Raw genomic sequence first — 21,744 nt, 5'->3', positions numbered from 1 at the left:
CAGTGATCCCACTGGGGGTGTATAGCCAGAAGGGGAGGGGCCTTACACTTTTTAGTGTAATGCTTTGTGTGGCCTCCGGAGGCAGTACTATACACCCAATCGTCTGGGTCTCCCAATGGAGCGCCGAAGAAATATATATATTATAATATATATATATATATATATATATATATATATATATATATATATATATATATATATATATATATATATATATATATATATATATATATATATATATATATATATATATATATATATATATATATATATATATATATACACATATATACACACACACACACACATACATATTATATATATACACACACACCCGTATATTCGGTTTATAAGACGCACCCCCTACTTTCTCCCAAAATTTGGGGGAACAAAAGATTTTTTTTATGACTGACTGCTGCAGATTCCTTTTCACTTGAATATTTTCAAATAAAGTCTCCTTTTTGTGATAAGGGTATATCCACTTCTGATTGGCAGTACACGTGACATCGTGCACGTGTCATTGCTGCAATGATGACGTCACATCAAGACTACAAATCAAGACGAGCCGTGGATGCTGACAGACAGTAGGATGTTTGCAGGGCTCCCGTCCTGCAGCCATGAGTGACCACTGTGACCAAAGTGACCACCAGACCAGGGTCTTGAAGATTGATACTCATCTATATCTGAGATTCAATATGGTGCTGAAAAGCACCCAGTGAAGTTAGTGTAGCACCACGTCACTGTTTATAGCAGTGTGTACACCCATCTAATGGGCCAATTGCTGCTGGTCACACATGCTCAGTCACTCACCCCACAGGCCATTCTCTGCATAGAAAGTCCTGTTCATGAGAGCGCAGCCAATACAAATAGCTTGCATGGCAGAAAGCCATTACGATTTGCTGCTTTACAGTGAATAGAGCGCAGCAGCCAGCTCACCTGCACATTGGTATACACGTCAAAAGTGATGCCGTGCTACAGAAGTGTCAGCTCTTCATTGGATCTTTTTCTAACACTGTGTAAAGTAACTAGGAACTCAGCAGCTATTCAGTTCAGTAGGAGCTGAGCTATAGTGCCCGGCAGCCAGGGTGGATAAAAATCTTGATTTTTTTAAAAAAAATCAAAAAAATCAGATTTTTTTGATTTAAATCAGATTTTTTTGATTTAAATCATTTGATTTAAATCAGATTTTTTAATCAAGTTGTACACAAGCAAAACTTTGTCTTTTTGCAAATCTAATTGTTTTACACAAATAAAAATATTAAAACAGTTGATTATGAAACCTAATAATTTTTATTTGCACTATTAAACACTCAGAATTGAACTACAGAGAGTAAGGGGTGCTTCACACACAGCGAGCTCGCTGCCGAGATCGCTGCTGAGTCACGGTTTTTGTGACGCAGCAGTGACCTCATTAGCGATCTCGCTGTGTGTGACACTGAGCAGCGATCTGGCCCCTGCTGCGAGATCGCTGCTCGTTACACACAGCCCTGGTTCGTTTTCTTCAAAGCCGCTCTCCTGCTGTGACACACAGATCGCTGTGTGTGACAGCAAGAGAGCGACAAATGAAGCGAGCAGGGGAGCAGGAGCCGGCATCTGACAGCTGAGGTAAGCTGTATCCAAGATAAACATCGGGTAACCAAGGTGGTTACCCGATATTTACCTTAGTTACCAGCATCTGCAGCTCTCACGCTGCCTGTGCTGCCGGCTCCGGCTCTCTGCACATGTAGCTGCAGTACACATCGGGTTAATTAACCCGATGTGTACAGCAGCTAGGAGAGCAAGGAGCCAGCGCTAAGCAGTGTGCGCGGCTCCCTGCTCTCTGCACATGTAGCTGCATTACACATCGGGTTAATTAACCCGATGTGTACTGTAGCTATGGTAAGAGAGCAAGGAGCCAGCGCTCAGTGTGCGCGGCTCCCTGCTCCCTGCACACACAGCTGTGCGCTGGTAACTAATGTAAACATCGGGTAACCATACCCGATGTTTACCTTAGTTACCAGTCTCCGCAGCTTCCAGACGGCAGCTCCGTGCAAGCGCAGCGTCGCTTGCACGTCGCTGCTGGCTGGGGGCTGTTCACTGGTCGCTGGTGAGATCTGCCTGTTTGACAGCTCACCAGCGACCATGTAGCGATGCAGCAGCGATCCTGACCAGGTCAGATCGCTGGTCGGATCGCTGCTGCATCGCTAAGTGTGAAGGTACCCTAAGTACTTTTTAACAATAGCCTATCTCTAACGTTTGAAGTAAGCAAACATCTTCAGTGAATTCATCAGTCCTTTAAGCCTACTGTTTATTTAGGACTTTTAATAGGAAAACCAGTTGTCCTGCTTTAGCAGTTCCTAAGCGGTTTCGGACTGTTGTGTGCACAAAACCAAATGAAGAAAACAATCTCTCTACTCCTGCGGATGAAGCCGATGCAGTCAGTAGCTGAGTAGCTAGATTTATTATCTTTGCTGGAAGAACAAGTGATTGCGACTTCCACCAGTCCAGTGGTTTTAGTTCATTAACGACGTTATCTGCAAACATGTATTTTTGAAATGGTGCAGATTCACACTTCAATTTCAGCACAGTTGCCACAATGTCATGGTTAGTATTGGCGAGCCACTCCATTGCAGAGTTGATTTCCGCCTCAGATAATTTTTTCCCTCTGTAGATGGGATGCAAGATATTGGCTAAATAGTGTTCTTCTTTTAATGCTTGGTCCTTGCGGTGCTGTATTGCAACCTTTACATTGTTTGAGAGGTTCAAGAGATCTAGAGAACCTTCTAAATCTTTCCAAACTTCTGTGGCATCAGCTATGGTTGCAGTATCTTTCTGCATTTTATCCAACGCAATCGATATTGGCTTTAACCTTTCCAAAAGGTCCTCGGCATTTCTCTTCACACCAAGATTTAATACTTTGCTTCGTATATTAGCATCAATTTTATCCCGATGTGTTTCGCAAATGGACAGTAATTTTGACCAGTTGTTAATAAACAGTTCCAAGCAGTCAGCCAAGGTATTCCATCTAACATCTTGTGGTAGAACCAACTTCAGTCCTCCCATTTCCTTGTAGGTTGCATGTGCAAAATGATTATTGCGGAAATATTTAACAATTTCTACATGTTCCTTGACACCCAAAAAATAGTTTATACAATTAAGACATGCTGCTTTTAAACACCTACCTATTGCCATATAGTAAAACAAAAAAGATTTTTACTTACTTTGGGGTCCCCCCCTCACCCTGGCGTTAGATCGTTGCCCCTAGTTTCGTCCGTGTAACTATGGGCGCACATGCACACTGCTCTCACTTCTCATTTTAATCATGATTTATATTAAAAAAAACCTTTTGATTTAAATCAGTGATTTAAATCATGATTAAAATCATGATTTAAATCGATCCGATTTAAATAGAAAAAAATCTTTTGATTTAAATCGTGATTTAAATCATGATTTAAATCGGCGTGATTTAAATCAATCCACCCTGCCGGCAGCCACCACATAGCTAACAGCAGTGCCTTTCCATCTGTCCACTGCTTACATCCAGCGCCAGAACATACTTTCTGTCAGATCAGTGGGTGTCTGACGCCTGCTCCCCACCGACCGGCTCAGCTACTGTAAGGAAAAGTTATCAATATCATGGGCTTTGACAACCCCCTTTAAATTATAAAAATTAGAATAACTTTAAATACCTTCAGTCCAGTGACATGTGCAATCATGTATGTTAATAAAGCATAGCTGGCAATATTGAATGGCACTCCAAGGCCCATGTCTCCGGATCTCTGATACAGCTGGCATGACAGCTCACTGTTAATTACATAGAACTGGCAGAGAGCATGGCACGGTGGCAACGCCATCATCGCAAGATCTGCAATGGAAATAAAGCATTAAAAGGCTGAATACAGACAAGTGTAACATATCTGTTTGTCAGTACATCAATATAACTACAAAGGGACATCATAGTGCATAGTGTTTGGCACTATTTTCCTGAAAACCTTGTCAATTCCCTTTTCGTAGTTATGAAAGAGGGGGAGCTCGTGCACCGCATTTCTTCGCCAAGGAGACCCCGTGAGCGGATGTGACTTCAGGTGGGGTGCATGACACTAGTTTTTTCAGGCTAGTGACCATCACTCCGTTGGCAGTCGTCATCATAGACAATAACACACGCAACACTGGAGTTCACTGCTATCTTGGAACTTGTCCTTAAGCTGTCGGGTCTGTGTCTCCTTCCCTTCCCCCCTCTTCATTATCCCTGCATCTGCTGCTGGGCCCCGATGGCTCTCTAAGTCCGCCAGGGTGAGCCATAGGCTCCAGTCCTCTTCACATTATCTCAGGGTTCTGTCACTGAGGTCACGTCTTTTCTCACTTGAGCCCTATACTGAATGAGACTTCATGGATACCTGTAGTGAAGAAATCAGATCTTTGATTAGGCTACTTTCACACATCCGGTTTTTGCAATACGGCGCTCTGCAGAAAAAACGCTACAGTTTTTTTTGCCGCTGGTTGCGTTTTTTTTGCATAGACTTACATTAGTGCCGTATTGTGCCGCATGGGCTTGCGTTCGGTCCGGTTTTTGCCGCATGCGGCAGATTTAGCCGATACCGCGGCCGGATGGAACGTTGCCTGCAACGTTTTTTGCTCCGGCAAAAAAACCGCATCGCGCCGCATCCGGCCGCTGCGGCACATTTTTCAATGCATGCCTATGGACGCCGGATGCGGAAAAAAACGCATCCGGCCGCCGCATGCAGTTTCTTCCACTGCGCATGCTCAGTAGCGTGCCGCAACCGGAAAAAAACGGACCGGCCGCATGTAAAAACTTATGCAAAGGATGCGGTGTTTTCGCCGCATCCGTTGCATAGGTTTCACAGCCGGATTGAGCCGCACGGCTCAAACCGGATGTGTGAAAGTAGCCTAACTGAATAAGCGTCCTGTAAAGTTTTCATGATGACATAATCTGTGCATCGGGGCAGGATTGTCTGCTCCTTCTCTGCCCCTCCACCGGTCTCCTCTGTTTCTTCTACATTTATTGTTCAGTGACCTGCCTCCTTTTATAATTCCACACCAGCACCATGAGCACGGTGGGCAGTGCATGCGAAGTGGGATTCTGCAGGTCTTCAATAAATGGTGCCGGATGTGGCATATGCGCAGATCAAGATTTCAGCTTAATCAAGAAGTTATTGAGCTGAAATCTCGGTCTGTGCTTGCACTGAATCCAGCGCTATTTTATTGAAGACCTGCAGACCACCCGGAGAATCACCCTGCACACGTGCTGCCCACCCCAATGCTGGTGTCTGCACGGAACGTCAAAAACGAGGCAGGTCACTGAGTAATCCGTGACCTATAGAAGAAACAGAGGAGGCAGGTTTAAAAGAAGACCCTACCCCCTAGTCCCGCATTGATGTGCAGATGACGTCATCACGAAAACTAAGAGCACAATTATTCAACGAAGGTCGGATTTCTTCACTGCAGGTATCCATGCAGCATCACAGCGCCATTATGGCCAGGTATTTACTTTATAGTTCTAAATTCTGCTGACAGGTTTGCGTTAAATTTGTACAGTTTTGTCCTTATTCTGTGGGTAAATGAGTACCAATACATTAAATAGGTGCTTAAGATGAAAGACCACTAATTTTAAAAGTAGTTTGTCAGAACAAAATGACTGTTCAAAAGAACCTCAGCGGGGTCAGACTGCACCTTCCCACTTAGAAATACCACAAGTATTTCTGCCTTCACTTGGTTTCTATGAAGCCAGAGCTGTCAATCAAGAGAGAGCGCAGCGGATATCGATGGGGAGAAGTTGCAGTGGGGGTGCACTGATCAGGTTGGTCAAACTAAGGGAGCACATAGCTCACAAAGTCATTTTGTAGCAACAGACTTCCTTTAAGTACCGACAATTTTTTGGTAGTCAAATCAGCTTTTAATAGATATGATAAACCATGCCCTTGCAAATTTATCTGTACCTTTAGGATTCCAGCTGCACATGATGATTCTCCGATCATCTGGATTATTCTTGATTGTGTCTATTACTTGCTGTAGCTGATCAACACCTTTCCCTGTATAATCTGCAGATATGAAGACATAATATGTTGGATCTCAGGGTGACCAAGTGTCACCAAGAAATACATCAAAATCATAGGTTTTTTTTTCCTCTTAACCTGTGTGAATGTCTTTGTACTCGGCCCCAAAATGCCTCCACTGAAATCCATATACAGGTCCAAGGTCTCCTTCCTCTCGGGATACAAATCCCTGTTTATCTAAAAATTCTCTGGAACCATTTGCATCCCAAATTTTCACTCCTTTTTCAGACAGCTCTTTTGCATTTGTAGAACCCTCAAGAGAGACCAAAAAAAAAAAAAATAAGTATAAATGTATAAAATTATTCCAGTAGGACACTAATAAGGCCCTAAGCCCAAGAATGTATGTTGCAGCAATTATAACTAAGGATTTTTATTCAGTTAGAAACATTAAAATATTGTATGATCGATACCTAAGTCAACATCCCGACTGGTAAAATGTGAGTTACACATTAACCATTAGGCTATGTGCGCACTCTGCACCGCACCTAAAAGGTACGCTTCAGAGCGCAGCTGAAAAGCTCCGTTCTGAAGCGCATGGTGCCGGCAGAGAACGTGCGCTCTGCATGCTGCCTCTCCCTATAGACAGCATGCAAACCGCACGAAAGAAGTGACATGTCACTTCTAAGAACGCAGCGATTCGGGCAGCAGCCGAAGCGCTGCGCTCTAAGACGCCACGTGCGCACGGCTCCTGCACAATCTCCATAAATTATGCAGGGGACGCAGGACGCATGCAGTTACGCTGCGGTGCAGAACGCAGCGTAACTGCATGCAATACGCACACGTGCGCACATACCCTTAGTCACAAAATCATAAAGAGACATGACCAGTCTATCCCTGGTTGGATCTGAAAGCTTTGTATATTGGCAGTATAGTCATTACAATGGAACCAGTATCAGGGCTCACACCACTGTATAAAATCAGACAAGTGCAAACCAATTGGTTGCACTCGCACCCATGTTATTCAATAAGGCAGCGTACTGCGATTTGATTCTTAAGGTTTAGGAGACTCAAGCTGCAGCGTCTGAGAACACAATGTGGTAGAGTCACAAACTCACGTAGCACAGTGACCTCTCCTGGCTATTAGGGCACGTTGCACTGCCTGATTACTGAAACCCAATAGAGACAGAAGGAAAAAAAGAATAAAACATTTTAAAGGTCACCGTATAAATGCCTTTATTTGAAAAAACAATAAGCAAAAAAAAAATGGCACAAAAAAGAAAAAAATAAATAAATCCTATTGGCTATGTAATTTTTTAGGTACAAACAGGAGGCAAGCCTATAATAAAACCTATCCTCATTTGCCTATACAGGATGTCCAGTAAAGGAACCAAATACAGTGGAACCTTGGTTAACGAGAACAATCCGTTCTGGGATTGTGCTTATTAACCCCTTCAGCCCCCGGGCACTTTCCGTTTTTGCGTTTTTGTTTTTTGCTCCCCTTCTTCCGAGAGGCGTAACTTTTTTATTTTTCCATCAATCTTGCCATATGAGGGCTTGTTTTTTGCGGGACGAGTTGTACTTTTAAATGAAACCATAAGGTTTACCATATAGTGTACTGGAAAACGGCAAAAAAATTCCAAGTGCGGAAAAATTGCAAAAAAAGTGGGATTGTACAATAGTTTTTGGGATATTTTATTCACCGTGTTCACTATATGGTAAAACTGATGTGTGGGTATGATGCCTCAGGTCGGTGCGAGTTTATAGACACCAAACATGTATAGGTTTACTTGTATCTAAGGGGTTAAAAAAAATTCACAAGCTTGTCCGAAAAACGTGGCGCACGTTTTGCGCCATTTTCCAAAACCCGTAGCGTTCTCATTTTTCAGGATCTGAGGCTCAGTGATGGCTTATTTTTTGCGTCTCGACCTGACGTTCTTAACGGTACCATTTTTGCGCAGATGCTACGTTTTGATCGCCTGTTATTGCATTTTGCGCAAAATTTGCGGCGACCAAAAAACGTAATTTTGGCGTTTGGAATTTTTTTGCCGCTACGCCGTTTACTGATCAGATTCATTGATTTTATATTTTGATAGATCGGACATTTCTGAACGTGGCGATACCAAATATGTGTGTATTTTTTATTTTTTTAACCCTTTAATTTTCAATGGGGTGAAAGGGGGGTGATTTGAACTTTTAGGTTTTTTTATTTTTTTTTAAACTTTTTTTTTTTACTTTTTTTATTTTTTTATTTTACTAGTCCCCCTAGGGGGCTATTGTGATCAGCAATCCGATCGCTCTGCACTATCTGCAGATCTCAGCTACAGAGCTGAGAACTGCAGATTTGCTGCTTCACTTTCAATGCCGGCTGTATTCCGGCATTGAGAGGAAGTGACTCATGTTAGCCACAGGCGTCATCACATGACCCTGTGCTACCATGGCAACCGCCGAAAGTCACGTGATCATGTCACGTGACTTCCGGCGGGGGCGGGGTAAGTCACTGTCATGGCGGCGCCCATATACATATCGCTGCCAAGACTTTGGCAGCGAAATGTAAGGGGTTAATGGCCGCGGGTGGAAGCGATTCCACCCGCGGCTAGCAGGCACACATATCAGCTGTTGATAACAGCTGATATGTGCGCCGATCGCCGCCGCCGACCGGCGGCAGGGGGCGGGGCTTACCGGCACACGATCCATGACGTATCTAGTACGTCATGGGTCGTTAAGGGGTTAACCAAGTTACTCGTTCAGCAAAGCATGATTTCCCATAGGAAATCATTGCAATGAGGACAATTCAATCCACAACTTGTTAAATGTCCCATCCTGGTCCCCTATTGTGCCATTCCACACACGCACAAACATGCACAAACACGCACGCACACACACACACATATTATGATCACCTTACCTTCCGTTCCCTCGCCGGCCTCCTGGTTTTTGTAGTCCGCCAGTACAAGATGTGTATCGGATAACCATTGCGACGAGGGAGGAACTTCTGCTGCCAGAGCGCTGATGTCAAAGGCAGGTGTAGCTTGCCTCTGATTGGTCAGAGCGCTGTCTTTGAGTAGCGGCCAACAGCGGAAGTTCCTCCATCGTCGCAATGGTTACCCGATACACATCCTGTAACGGCGAACTATAAGAACTGAGACGCCGGCGATGGAACGGAAGGTAAGGTGACCATAATGTGTGTGCGTGTTTGTGCAGACTGCAAGAGCGGGTCAGAGCGCGGTGGAAGTACGGAACCGGAAGTGTGTGGTGAGTATTTTGCTCGTACGGCAAAGCTTGCTTGTAAACGGAGTTACAAATTTACAGCAAGCTTTGCTCGTATAGCGAAATACTCACACACCAAGTTACTCGTAAACCGAGGTTACACTGTATACACAATTATGGTATAATTACATGTTGCAACACGATAACAACCAAAATATATAAAAGGTATAAAACCTGAGTACCAGACTGACAATACATAATAAAACCCAAGGCGCAGTTGAAATCACAAGTCAGCCATCATTAAACATTGACAATCAGGTTGATGGCTTTTATTATATAATTAGGCACGGTGAAGATTGAATCATGAGCCATCAATGCTCTTACTTATGGGGTCTTATTTATCCATTTTAGTTTTATTTGCAGTATTTTGTAGTGGACTGTTCTCACTGTGGTCTGCACGATTAGCTCCTGAACACGGCCAGACTGGTCAGACCGGTGGGCCTGGGTGAGCCCTCAGGCTGGGAGATTATCACTTATGCAAAAACCAGTCCGGGTTTCATTAGGGTTTATCAATAGTGTTTCGTCAGTGATTTTCACATAAAAAAACAATAAATTGCAAAAGCTTCTAATCATTGCGATGTTAATCGCAGACACTGATGCTAGCCGTGTACTGTCCGTGATTTTCGTAGACCCGTACACTTGGTAGGTAATTTTGATCCATGACTTCAATCAAAAAGTGACATGTTTACACATACATGCCTATCCCCATAGACTATAATAGGTATGTGCTCTATCGAAGATTAACATAGATAGAAATAAGTGCGTTAAAAAAAATATACGAACATCTGAATGAGGCTTTAGTTGGGGAAAAGTGTTGAAAAATCAGTAACATCGCCCAAATCCGCCCCGCTATCTGCAAAGTGCAATTGTGATGTTTCCTTCAGTCCGGTACCTTGATAAACCACAGCAGTTCCTCCAGCACTCCCTTCCAGAACACACGCTTTGTCGTCAGCAGAGGGAACTGGTCTGGGAAAAAAACAAATGCAAAACAACACAAAAAAAAAAACACTCAAATTGATATTGCGACAACCAATCAGCAAATACATATATTCCAAAGGCAACAACATTCCAGAATCAGAGCCACAGACAAAAAAAAAAAATTATATTATATATATATATACACACACAGTATATATAATTTAATTGGGGTCCTTGAACACAAGGTGGCCATTGTGTCTACAGCTCAGTGCAGAGGTGTTTGTCTTGACTGCATAATCCAGTAGCATTAGGTCACATTCAGACCCATGATTAAAGGGGTATGCCAGCCACAGCAAGTTACCAGAAATCCACTGGACAGGTGTCTAATGCTGATCACAGAGGCCACTCATAGCAGTGTCAGGTAATTATGTCCCCATTTTCTCATGGCAGCCAGTGGCAGGTCATTCAAAGTCTATGGTACTGAAGATGGCAGAATGTTGTGCTAAACATCTTCATTAATGTCAGGAGCTTGAATAAAAGGTGCAGGATACAAGCACATGGCCCGGCAGCCAGTGTAGATTGGGGGACATGCAAGGGGGGCCCCCAGCAATGGAAGCCATACACAGATCACACTATAGTTTTTCCAGAGGGGTAAAATTACTTTCTTAGCAATTTTCAAGTGTATATAAATTGCAGTAACTCAGATTTATAGCACACGAGATGTAGTACCCGGGCGTTGCCCGGGATAGTAACTGTCTCTGTCTCTTTGCCTGTCTGTCTCTGTGTGTCTGTTTGTGTCTCTCTCTCTGTCTGTCTCTGTATCAGTCTCTCTCTATCTCTGTGTCCGGACGCCCATCAAGCAACCGCGGAGCCGAGCAGCCCGGCTGCTGACACGGGGGCGGCACATTTGTCTCTTTCCCCGGCTGCCTGTCTGTCTCTCCTCGTCTGTCTTTGTCTGTCTCTTGGTCTGTCTCTTTTCCTGTCTGCCTGTCTCTGTGTCTCTTTCCAGGTCTGTTTTTTCCTGTCTCTTCCCCTGTCTGCCTGTCTCTTCCCCAGTCTGTCTCTGTATGTTTCTCTGTCTTTCCTTGTCTGTGTCTGTCTGCCTCTTTGTCTGTCTGTCTCTATCCATCTCCCCACCGATATATTACCTCACACATAAGCTTGTTATACTATGAATGTCTTTCGTTCCTATATCAATTAATCAAAGCTGCTAATAATAACAACGTGTGGCTTCCAGCTCCATTGACTCTAATCGAGGCATGATTTTTGGAGAGTAACTGTAAAGCGCTGGGTTAAATTTTCCGGTCAAAACGTAGTCTATGTCGTTCCCTGAGTCACATGAGGCGTCTGTGCAAAGTTTTATGATTGTAAATGCGACGGTGCGGATTCCTTTAGCGGACATACACACATACATACACTCATCTTTATATATATTAGACTAGCTGTAGTACCCAGGTGTTGCCCGGGATAGTAACTGTGTCTCTATCTCTCTTCCAGTGTCTGTCTGTTTGTCACTGTGAATCTGTCTGTGAGTTTGTGGTCTGTCTCTTTCCCAGTCTGTCTCGTTCCCAGTCTCTTTCTTTGTCTCTGTCTCTTTTCATGTTTTTGTCTCTTTCCCTGTCTGTCTCTCTTTCCTTGTCATCAGTGACATTACCTCACACATAAGCTTCTTATACTAACAATTTCCTTTGTTCCTATAGCAACCAATTACAGCTGCTATTACCGTAATAACTTAAAGCTTGCATCTCCATTTACTTTAATGGAGGCAGGTTTTTTGGAGAGTAACTGTAAAGTGCGTGGTTAAATTTCCCATCTATGACATTCCCTGAGTCACATGAGGCGTCCGTCACATTTAGAATCACTAAATTTTGCACAGTGTGGATTCCTTTAGCAGACATACATACACACATACAGTGCATACACACATACACTCAGCTTTATATATTAGCCTAGATGTAGTAGCCGGCATTCCCCGGGATAGTAACTGTCTCCCCTTCTCTCTGCTACGGGCGACAGTCTCTATCAGTCTCCCTCTCACTCTGTGGGCAACTGTCTGTATGTCTCTGTGGGTCTATGTCAAGGTGGAAAAAGGAATTCCAGCTCCCAGTAGATATAAAAGGCGCTTTATTCCAAAATGCGGTTAAAGAAGGGAATTTTGTTACTTACCGTAAATTCCTTTTCTTCTAGCTCTTATTGGGAGACCCAGACGATTGGGTGTATAGCACTGCCTCCGGAGGCCACACAAAGCAACTACACCAAAAAGTGTAAGGCCCCTCCCCTTCTGGCTATACACCCCCAGTGGGATCACTGGCTCACCAGTTTTAGTGCAAAAGCAAGAAGGAGGAAAGCCAATAACTGGTTTAAACAAATTCACTCCGAGTAACATCGGAGAACTGAAAACCGTTCAACATGAACAACATGTGTACCCGCAAACAAACCAAAAATCCCGAAGGACAACAGGGCGGGTGCTGGGTCTCCCAATAAGAGCTAGAAGAAAAGGAATTTACGGTAAGTAACAAAATTCCCTTCTTCTTCGGCGCTCTATTGGGAGACCCAGACGATTGGGACGTCCAAAAGCTGTCCCTGGGTGGGTAAAGAATACCTCATGTTAGAGCTGCAAGACAGCCCTCCCCTATAGGGAGGCAACTGCCGCCTGCAGGACTCTTCTACCTAGGCTGGCGTCCGCCGAAGCATAGGTATGCACCTGATAATGTTTGGTGAAAGTGTGCAGACTCGACCAGGTAGCTGCCTGGCACACCTGTTGAGCCGTAGCCTGGTGTCGCAATGCCCAGGACGCACCCACGGCTCTGGTAGAATGGGCCTTCAGCCCTGATGGAACCGGAAGCCCAGCAGAACGGTAGGCTTCAAGAATTGGTTCTTTGATCCATCGAGCCAGGGTGGCCTTAGAAGCTTGCGACCCTTTGCGCTTACCAGCGACAAGGACAAAGAGTGCATCCGAACGGCGCAAGGGCGCCGTGCGGGAAATGTAGATTCTGAGTGCTCTCACCAGATCTAACAAATGTAAATCCTTCTCATACCGATGAACTGCATGAGGACAAAACGAAGGTAAAGAGATATCCTGATTAAGATGAAAAGAGGATACCACCTTCGGGAGAAACTCCTGAATGGGGCGCAGCACTACCTTGTCCTGGTGGAAGACCAGGAAGGGAGCCTTGGATGACAGCGCTGCTAGCTCAGACACTCTCCGAAGAGATGTGATCGCTACTAGAAAAGCCACTTTCTGTGATAGTCTAGAAAGTGAAACCTCCCTCAGAGGCTCGAAGGGCGGCTTCTGGAGGGCAACTAGTACCTTGTTCAGATCCCATGGATCTAACGGCCGCTTGTACGGGGGTACGATATGGCAAACCCCCTGTAGGAACGTGCGCACCTTAGGAAGGCGTGCTAAACGCCTCTGAAAAAAGACGGATAGCGCCTAGACCTGCCCTTTAAGGGAGCCGAGCGACAAACCTTTTTCTAACCCAGATTGCAGGAAAGAAAGAAAGGTAGGCAATGCAAATGGCCAGGGAGACACTCCCTGAGCAGAGCACCAGGATAAGAATATCCTCCACGTTCTGTGGTAGATCTTAGCGGACGTGGGCTTCCTAGCCTGTCTCATGGTGGCAACGACCCCTTGGGGTAATCCTGAAGACGCTAGGATCCAGGACTCAATGGCCACACAGTCAGGTTCAGGGCCGCAGAATTCCGATGGAAAAACGGCCCTTGGGACAGTAAGTCTGGCCGGTCTGGTAGTGCCCACGGTCGGCCGACCGTGAGCTGCCACAGATCCGGATACCACGACCTCCTCGGCCAGTCTGGGGCGACGAGTATGACGCGGCTGCAATCGGATCTGATCTTGCGTAGCACTCTGGGCAAGAGTGCCAGAGGTGGAAACACATAAGGGAGCCGGAACTGCGACCAATCTTGCACTAGGGCGTCTGCCGCCAGCGCTCTTTGATCGCGAGACCGTGCCATGAAGGTTGGGACCTTGTTGTTGTGCCGGGACGCCATGAGGTCGACGTCCGGCCTTCCCCATCGGTGACAGATTTCCTGAAACACGTCTGGGTGAAGGGACCATTCCCCTGCGTCCATGCCCTGGCGACTGAGGAAGTCTGCTTCCCAGTTTTCTACGCCGGGGATGTGAACTGCGGATATGGTGGAGGCCGTGGCTTCCACCCACATCAGAATCCGCCGGACTTCCTGGAAGGCTTGCCGACTGCGTGTCCCCCCTTGGTGGTTGATGTATGCCACCGCTGTGGAGTTGTCCGACTGAATTCGGATCTGTTTCCCTTCCAGCCACTGCTGGAAGGCTAGTAGGGCAAGATACACTGCTCTGATTTCCAGAACATTGATCTGAAGGGTGGACTCCTGCTGGGTCCACGTACCCTGAGCCCTGTGGTGGAGAAAAACTGCTCCCCACCCTGACAGACTCGCGTCTGTCGTGACCACCGCCCAAGACGGTGGTAGGAAGGATCTTCCCTGTGATAATGAGGTGGGAAGAAGCCACCACTGCAGAGAGTCCTTGGCCGTCTGGGAAAGGGAGACTTTCCTGTCCAGGGATGTTGACTTCCCGTCCCATTGGCGGAGAATGTCCCATTGAAGTGGGCGCAGATGAAACTGCGCAAACGGAACCGCCTTCATTGCCGCCACCATCTTCCCGAGGAAGTGCATGAGGCGTCTCAAGGAGTGCGACTGACTTTGAAGGAGAGTCTGCACTCCAGTCTGTAGAGACCGCTGCTTGTCCAGCGGAAGCTTCACTATCGCTGAGAGAGTATGAAACTCCATGCCAAGATACGTTAGTGATTGGGTCGGTGACAGATTTGACTTTGAGAAGTTGATGATCCACCCGAACGTCTGGAGAGTCTCCAGTGCAACAGTCAAGCTGAGTTGGCATGCCTCTTGAGAGGGTGCCTTGACCAGTAGATCGTCCAAGTAAGGGATCACCGAGTGTCCCTGAGAGTGCAAGACTGCTACCACTGCCGCCATGACCTTGGTGAACACCCGTGGGGCTGTCGCCAGACCAAATGGCAGAGCTACGAACTGAAGATGGTCGTCTCCTATCACGAAGCGTAGAAAACGTTGGTGCTCTGTAGCAATCGGCACGTGGAGATAAGCATCTTTGATGTCTATTGATGCTAGGAAATCTCCTTGAGACATTGAGGCAATGACTGAGCGGAGGGATTCCATCCGGAACCGCCTGGCGTGCACATGCTTGTTGAGCAGTTTTAGGTCCAGAACAGGACGGAATGAGCCGTCCTTTTTTGGCACCACAAAGAGATTGGAGTAAAAACCTTGACCTCGTTCCTGAAGAGGAACAGGGACCACCACTCCTTCTGCTCTTAGAGAATTCACCGCCTGCAGAAGGGCATCTGCTCGGTCGGGATGTGGGGAAGTTCTGAAGAACCGAGGCGGAGGCCGAGTACTGAACTCTATCCTGTACCCGTGAGACAAAATGTCTGTTACCCACCGGTCTTTGACCTGTGGCAGCCAAATGTCGCAAAAGCGGGAGAGCCTGCCACCGACCGAGGATGCGGAGGGAGGCGGCCGAAAGTCATGAGGCAGCCGCCTTGGAAGCGGTACCTCCGGTTGCTTTCTTGGGGCGTGAGTGAGCCCGCCAGGAATCAGAGCTCCTTTGCTCTTTCTGAGTCCCTTTGGACGAGGAGAATTGGGGCTTGCCTGAGCCTCGAAAGGACCGAAACTTTGACTGCCACTTCCTCTGTGGAGGTTTGCTTGATCTGGGCTGGGGTAAGGAGGAGTCCTTACCTTTGGACTGTTTAATGATTTCCGCCAATTGCTCACCAAACAGTCTGTCTCCAGATAATGGCAAGCTGGTTAAACATTTTTTAGAAGCAGAATCTGCTTTCCATTCCTTTAACCACAAGGCTCTGCGCAAAACTACAGAGTTGGCGGATGCCATTGAGGTACGGCTCGTAGAGTCCAGTACCGCATTGATAGCGTAGGTCGCAAACGCAGACATTTGCGTAGTTAGGGACGCCACTTGCGGCACTGCTGGACGTATGAGGGAGTCCACCTGTGCCAGACCAGCTGAAATAGCTTGGAGCGCCCACACGGCCGCGAATGCTGGAGCAAACGACGCGCCGATAGCTTCATAGACAGATTTCAACCAAAGGTCCATCTGTCTGTCATTGGCATCTTTAAGTGAAGCCCCATCCTCCACTGCAACTATGGATCTAGCTGCAAGCCTGGATATTGGAGGGTCCACTTTTGGACACTGGGTCCAGCGTTTGACCACGTCAGGGGGAAAAGGATAACGTGTATCCTTAAGGCGTTTAGAAAAACGCTTGTCCGGATAAGTATTGTGTTTCTGGATGGATTCTCTGAAGTCAGAGTGGTCCAGAAAAGTACTCAATTTACGCTTGGGATACAGAAAATGGAATTTCTCCTGCTGTGCAGCTGCCTCCTCTGCAGAAGGGGCTGGGGGAGAAATATCCAACAGCCTATTGATGGCCGCTATAAGGTCATTTACCATGGCGTCACCATCTGGCGTATCCAAATTGAGTGCGGCGTCAGGACAAGACTCCTGATCACCCACCTCTGAACCCTCATATAGGGACCCTTCTCGCTGAGACCCTGATCCGCGTGATGACGTGGAGGGTCTCTCCCAGCGAGCTCGCTTAGGCGGACTGGGACTCATCGGAGTCAGAGCCCTCAGCCTGTGATGCCTGGGACCCCCTTGAAGTACGGATTAGTTCCAACTGAGGGGGACCGGGGAACATAGACACAGCAGTGTCTATGGTCTGAGCAACTGGCCTGGACTGCAAGGTCTCCAGGATTTTTGTCATAGACACAGACATTTTATCAGCAAAGACTGCAAATTCTGTCCCCGTCACCGGGGCAGGGATCACAGGCGCCTCTGCCTGGGCTACCACCACAATAGGCTCTGGCTGACGAAGTGCCACTGGGACTGAACATTGCACACAATGAGAGTCGTTGGAGCCTGCTGGTAGATTAGCCCCACATGCTGCACAAGCAGTGTATACAGCCCGTGCCTTGGCACCCTTGCGTTTTGCGGATGACATGCTGTTGTCTCCTCAAGCAATATAGGGTGTACAGCCAAGAAGCGACTTCACAGTGCAGTATATAAATATATCTAGACACAGCAGTGTCTATGTACAGCGAAAAATATAACACTGTGGCACTATTGGGGCCGCACGTATGTGCTGCTTACCGCCCGCTTAGCGCGGGTGTGTGGTCGCCAGAAACCCCTAGCCTGGGTCCCCCAGAGCCTGCGTCCGTTCTCCAGCCAGACTGCATGTGTATAATGGCTGCCGGCGTCCTGGGGAGCTGCAAGCCTGGGGGCGGGCCTAGGGCGTGCACAGAGAAAAAGCGCGAAGCCTGTGTCCTACTGTGCTGAGTGAGAGGGCTGGAGCATGTAAATCGTGCTCCAGCCCTCGGCGCTGCCGATTGAACAACGTCTCTCCCCTACCCTGATTGACAGGGAGGGGGGCGTTAACGAAGCGGAGCTAGGCCGCAGAAAGCCGGGGACTAAAGTTAGAAGCGCCGCCGCCGTAAAAGCGCGGTCGGCGCGTCCCCGGCGCACTACAAGTCGCAGCTGCGCCGCCGCTACAGGGGCGGTCGGCGCGGCGATCCACACACATAAAGTCCCCCAGTAATCTGCGGGGACTATAAGCCCAGCGCACAGCGCTACAGTCCCCGGCGCACTAGCACACCCAGCAAGCCTGGGGTGTGCGTGGCCTGCCATACGGGGACACAGAGTACCTGAAAGTTGCAGGGCCTTGTCCCTGAACGGCACTCCCGCTCCACATCCAGCAGGTTCTATGGGTCTGTGGATGGAGCCCGGCCTCAGGGCTTGGTGGCCGGTAAGATCCCACTTCCTCAGAGCCCTTCAGGGGGATGGGGAAGGAAAAACAGCATGTGGGCTCCAGCCTCCGTACCCGCAATGGGTACCTCAACCTTACAAACCACAAGTGGGGTGAGAAGGGAGCATGCTGGGGGCCCCATATGGGCCCTCTTTTCTTCCATCCGATATAGTCAGCAGCTACTGCTGACTAAACAGTGGAGCTATGCGTGGATGTCTGACCTCCTTCGCACAAAGCAGAAAACTGGTGAGCCAGTGATCCCACTGGGGGTGTATAGCCAGAAGGGGAGGGGCCTTACACTTTTTGGTGTAGTTGCTTTGTGTGGCCTCCGGAGGCAGTGCTATACACCCAATCGTCTGGGTCTCCCAATAGAGCGCCGAAGAAATCCAGAAATAGAATACATGATTCCCAGGTAAAGAACAGACTGAAAAATATTACAAAGCTACGCGTTTCAGACGAGATGTCCTTTGTAGCGCTGACAAAGGACATCTCATCTGAAACACGTAGCTTTCTAATATTTTTCAGTCTGTTTTTTACCTGGGAATCATGTATTCTATTTCTGGATTTTAACCGCATTTTGGAATAAAGTGCCTTTTATATCTACTGGGAGCTGGAATTCCTGTTTTTTCCCATTTGCACCCGCAGGGTGGTGTCCATGCTTCTCCCCAGGGGAGTAGTTCCAACACAGGAGAGCTGGCAAAAATCTTTTTCTTTATGTCTGTCTCATTCAGTGTGTGCACGCTTATGTGCGATATTGTGTGTGTGTGTGTGTGTGTGTGTGTGTGTGTGTGTGTGTGTGATCGGATCTGTGAGTGTCGGCAGAGGAGCACGGCGTGCAGCACAGATGCTGGGACCGCCCACCGGAGGGCACAGGGAGAAGTGTGTGTGTGTGTGTGTGTGTGTGTGTGTGTGTGATCTGATGTCAGCCAGACGCAGAGGAGCACAGCTGCAGGGAGATCACAGGGAGAGTGGTGTGTGTGTGTGTGTGTGTGTATATGAGATCTGATGTCGGCCAGACGCAGGGGAGCACAGCTGCAAGGAGATCACAGGGAGAAGTGGTGTGTGTGTGTATATGAGATCTGATGTCGGCCAGACGCAGGGGAGCACAGCTGCAAGGAGATCACAGGGAGAAGTGGTGTGTGTGTGTGTATATGAGATCTGATGTCGGCCAGACGCAGGGGAGCACAGCTGCAGGGAGATCACAGGGAGAAGTGGTGTGTGTGTGTGTGTGTGTGTGTTCTGATGTCGGCCAGACGCAGGAGAGGCATGCAGCACACCTGCTGGGAGATCACAGGAGGATCTGGTAGCCATACAGACGCCCTGGGCTGGTATAACGATCGTGGGATGGGGGGGGGTCTGCTTTTTGTGGGGGGTAAACTTACCCCCAACCATGTCTCCTCAAGAATAAGACACCCCCTGAAAATAAGACATAGCGCTTTTTTCAGGGCAAAAAAAAATATTACTGTCTTATTTTCGGAGAAACAGGATAGTCTTGTGTGTTTGAGAGCCCTTGGTGTAACCTGTAGAATAAGTCGGGAGAATGTTTACTGCCCTTATTTTAGGTGTTGTCCACTACTGGATTACCCCCTTCCCAAAAGGGAAAATGTTCTACTTTTTAAAAACTATTTTTTCCCATCCCTCCATAACATCGACATAGCAATACGAGGGCTTGTTTTTTGTGTTTTTTTTGCAGACTTGTAAGTTTGAATGACTCCATCCATATATTTGTAGTACTAAAATGTGTTTAAAAAAAAAAAATCCAAGTGTGGTAGAGCGGTGAAAAGCAAAATAATAAGTGTAAGGCTATGTGCGTACGTAGCGTTCTGTCCCTGCAGAAATTTCTGCAGTGATTTGAACAGCACACGTGCGCTTCAAATCGCTGCAGAAAGAGTCCGTAGTGAAAAAAAAAAAAAAAGCCGATTCCATGCGCTCTGAGTGCAGCCTCTCCCATAGACAGAGCGGGGGCTGCAGGCAGAGCGCACGGAAGAAGTGACATGTCACTTCTTAGAACACGTGCTTCGGGCAGCAGCCGAATCGCTGCGCTCTAATACGCCACGTGCGCACGTATCATACATAATCTTCATAGATTGTGCTGGGGACGCAGGACGCATGCAGTTACGCTGCGGTGCAGAGCGCAGCGTAACTGCATGAAAATATGCAACGTGCGCACATAGCCTTACACTGTTCTTGTTTTGTTTATTTTTTTCTACTGAAAACATTTCCAGTCCAATACAATTACGGCGATATCAAACATTTATTTTATTTTTTTTAATTGTTACATTTTTCATTTTTTATTTTGTAAAACTAAATACTTGCTTGTGTCACCACTTTCCGAGATCCATGTCGTTTTCAATTTTTGGCTAATAGGGCTGGCGGGCAGATGGTCAGGCCACCTTTCTAGGACGGACAGACAAAGAGGCAAGCCGCCTCACAAAGACGGATAGGCAAGCCGCCCCCCAAGGCTGATCGGGCTGCCACACTCAGAGCGGACGGTCGGGCCACCCTCGGGACGGACGGACGGACTGACCACCCTCGTGGCGGACGGACTGACTGTCGGGCGGGCCACCCTCGTGGCGGGCGGACGGACGGACGGACGGACTGACGGGCGGGCCACCCTCGTGGCGGACGGACGGACTGACGGGCGGGCCACCCTCGTGGCGGACGGACGGACGGACTGACGGGCGGGCCACCCTCGTGGCGGACGGACGGACTGACGGGCGGGCCACCCTCGTGGCGGACGGACGGACTGACGGGCGGGCCACCCTCGTGGCGGACAGACGGACTGACTGACGGGCGGGCCACCCTCGTGGCGGACAGACGGACTGACTGATGGGCGGGCCACCCTCGTGGCGGACAGACAGACGGACTGACTGACGGACGGGCCACCCTCGTGGCGGACAGACGGACTGACTGACTGACCACCCTTGCGACGGGTAGGGAACAGACAGACTGCCTGACGTCAGCTATTATCAGTCCCAGGGTTCAGCAGCTTCGAATGATTTCTGCAGCCCCCGAGTCTCTGCCATTAGCCAGACACTTACCTCGCAGGCTGTACCGAGCCTGCATACCGAACACAGACACAGTCCCGGTACCGGTCCGGTCCTCTTTACGGTGACCCCGTTGAAGGATGTGCCGGATCTGCTCCAGGTATTGCAGCTCGTCGTGAGGCTGCTCCACGTGTTGTCCGCCATTCACTCCCTGCAGGACGACAGTGTGCTCAGCCCAGCCGCTCGCTCCCCTTCCCTCCCGCCGGGTGTGGACGCCTTACCTGCTCTTCAGCGCTCGGTCCCGCTATTTCCGCAGCCACCGGCATCTTGTATATAACGACACGCAGACTTTCCTTCTGACAGACAGGACAGCCGGAATTTCTCCCGCTATTTTTTATTTTGGCGCCTACACATGTCAGTCTCCTCCTCTTGCAGCAGCTCCTGTGCTATTTCCTCGTGGCATCTGCTCCGGACACACAAGTGACAGCGGCATGTTTATTCTTGTATAGGCACAGACACAGATGTTTGGACCGGGCTGTGGTGTGCCCACACATATATATACCTGTATGGACCGGGCTGTGCCCACACATATATACATGTAAGGACTGCGCTGTGGTGTGCCCACACCTATATATACACCTGTACGGACCGGGCAGGGCTGTGGTGTGCCCACACATATATTTGTACGGACTGGGCTGTGGTGCGCTTTTTTATATATATAAGGCCCCCTTCACATGTCCG

The 21,744-nt window shown here is 48.0% G+C and overlaps 1 protein-coding gene across 2 annotated transcripts in view; it reads right to left on the bottom strand.

Annotated features, from left to right (window-relative positions):
• The window catches only part of TYMS (thymidylate synthetase), a 55,972-nt gene extending 34,550 nt beyond the window's left edge, over window positions 1-21,422 (bottom strand). Inside the window, exons 1-6 of one of the 2 annotated variants that reach the window (XM_075316382.1) lie at window positions 21,285-21,422; window positions 21,058-21,214; window positions 10,153-10,226; window positions 6,132-6,306; window positions 5,937-6,038; window positions 3,669-3,844 (exon numbers count right to left, since the gene is read on the bottom strand). In XM_075316382.1, the coding sequence (XP_075172497.1) occupies window positions 3,669-3,844; window positions 5,937-6,038; window positions 6,132-6,306; window positions 10,153-10,226; window positions 21,058-21,214; window positions 21,285-21,329 (729 nt within the window). In that variant the 5' untranslated portion in view covers window positions 21,330-21,422. The remainder of the gene's footprint in view (window positions 1-3,668; window positions 3,845-5,936; window positions 6,039-6,131; window positions 6,307-10,152; window positions 10,227-21,057; window positions 21,215-21,284) is intronic. The other variant, XM_075316383.1, reaches the window with a different exon arrangement.
• Between the last annotated feature and the right edge of the window lie 322 nt (window positions 21,423-21,744).

Source organism: Anomaloglossus baeobatrachus, chromosome 6 (assembly GCF_048569485.1).
Source record: "Anomaloglossus baeobatrachus isolate aAnoBae1 chromosome 6, aAnoBae1.hap1, whole genome shotgun sequence".
In the NCBI taxonomy this organism is placed as follows: Eukaryota; Metazoa; Chordata; class Amphibia; order Anura; family Aromobatidae; genus Anomaloglossus; species Anomaloglossus baeobatrachus.
The sequence above is the reverse complement of the archived record's forward strand: the minus strand, read 5'-3'. Positions and strand labels throughout refer to the sequence as shown.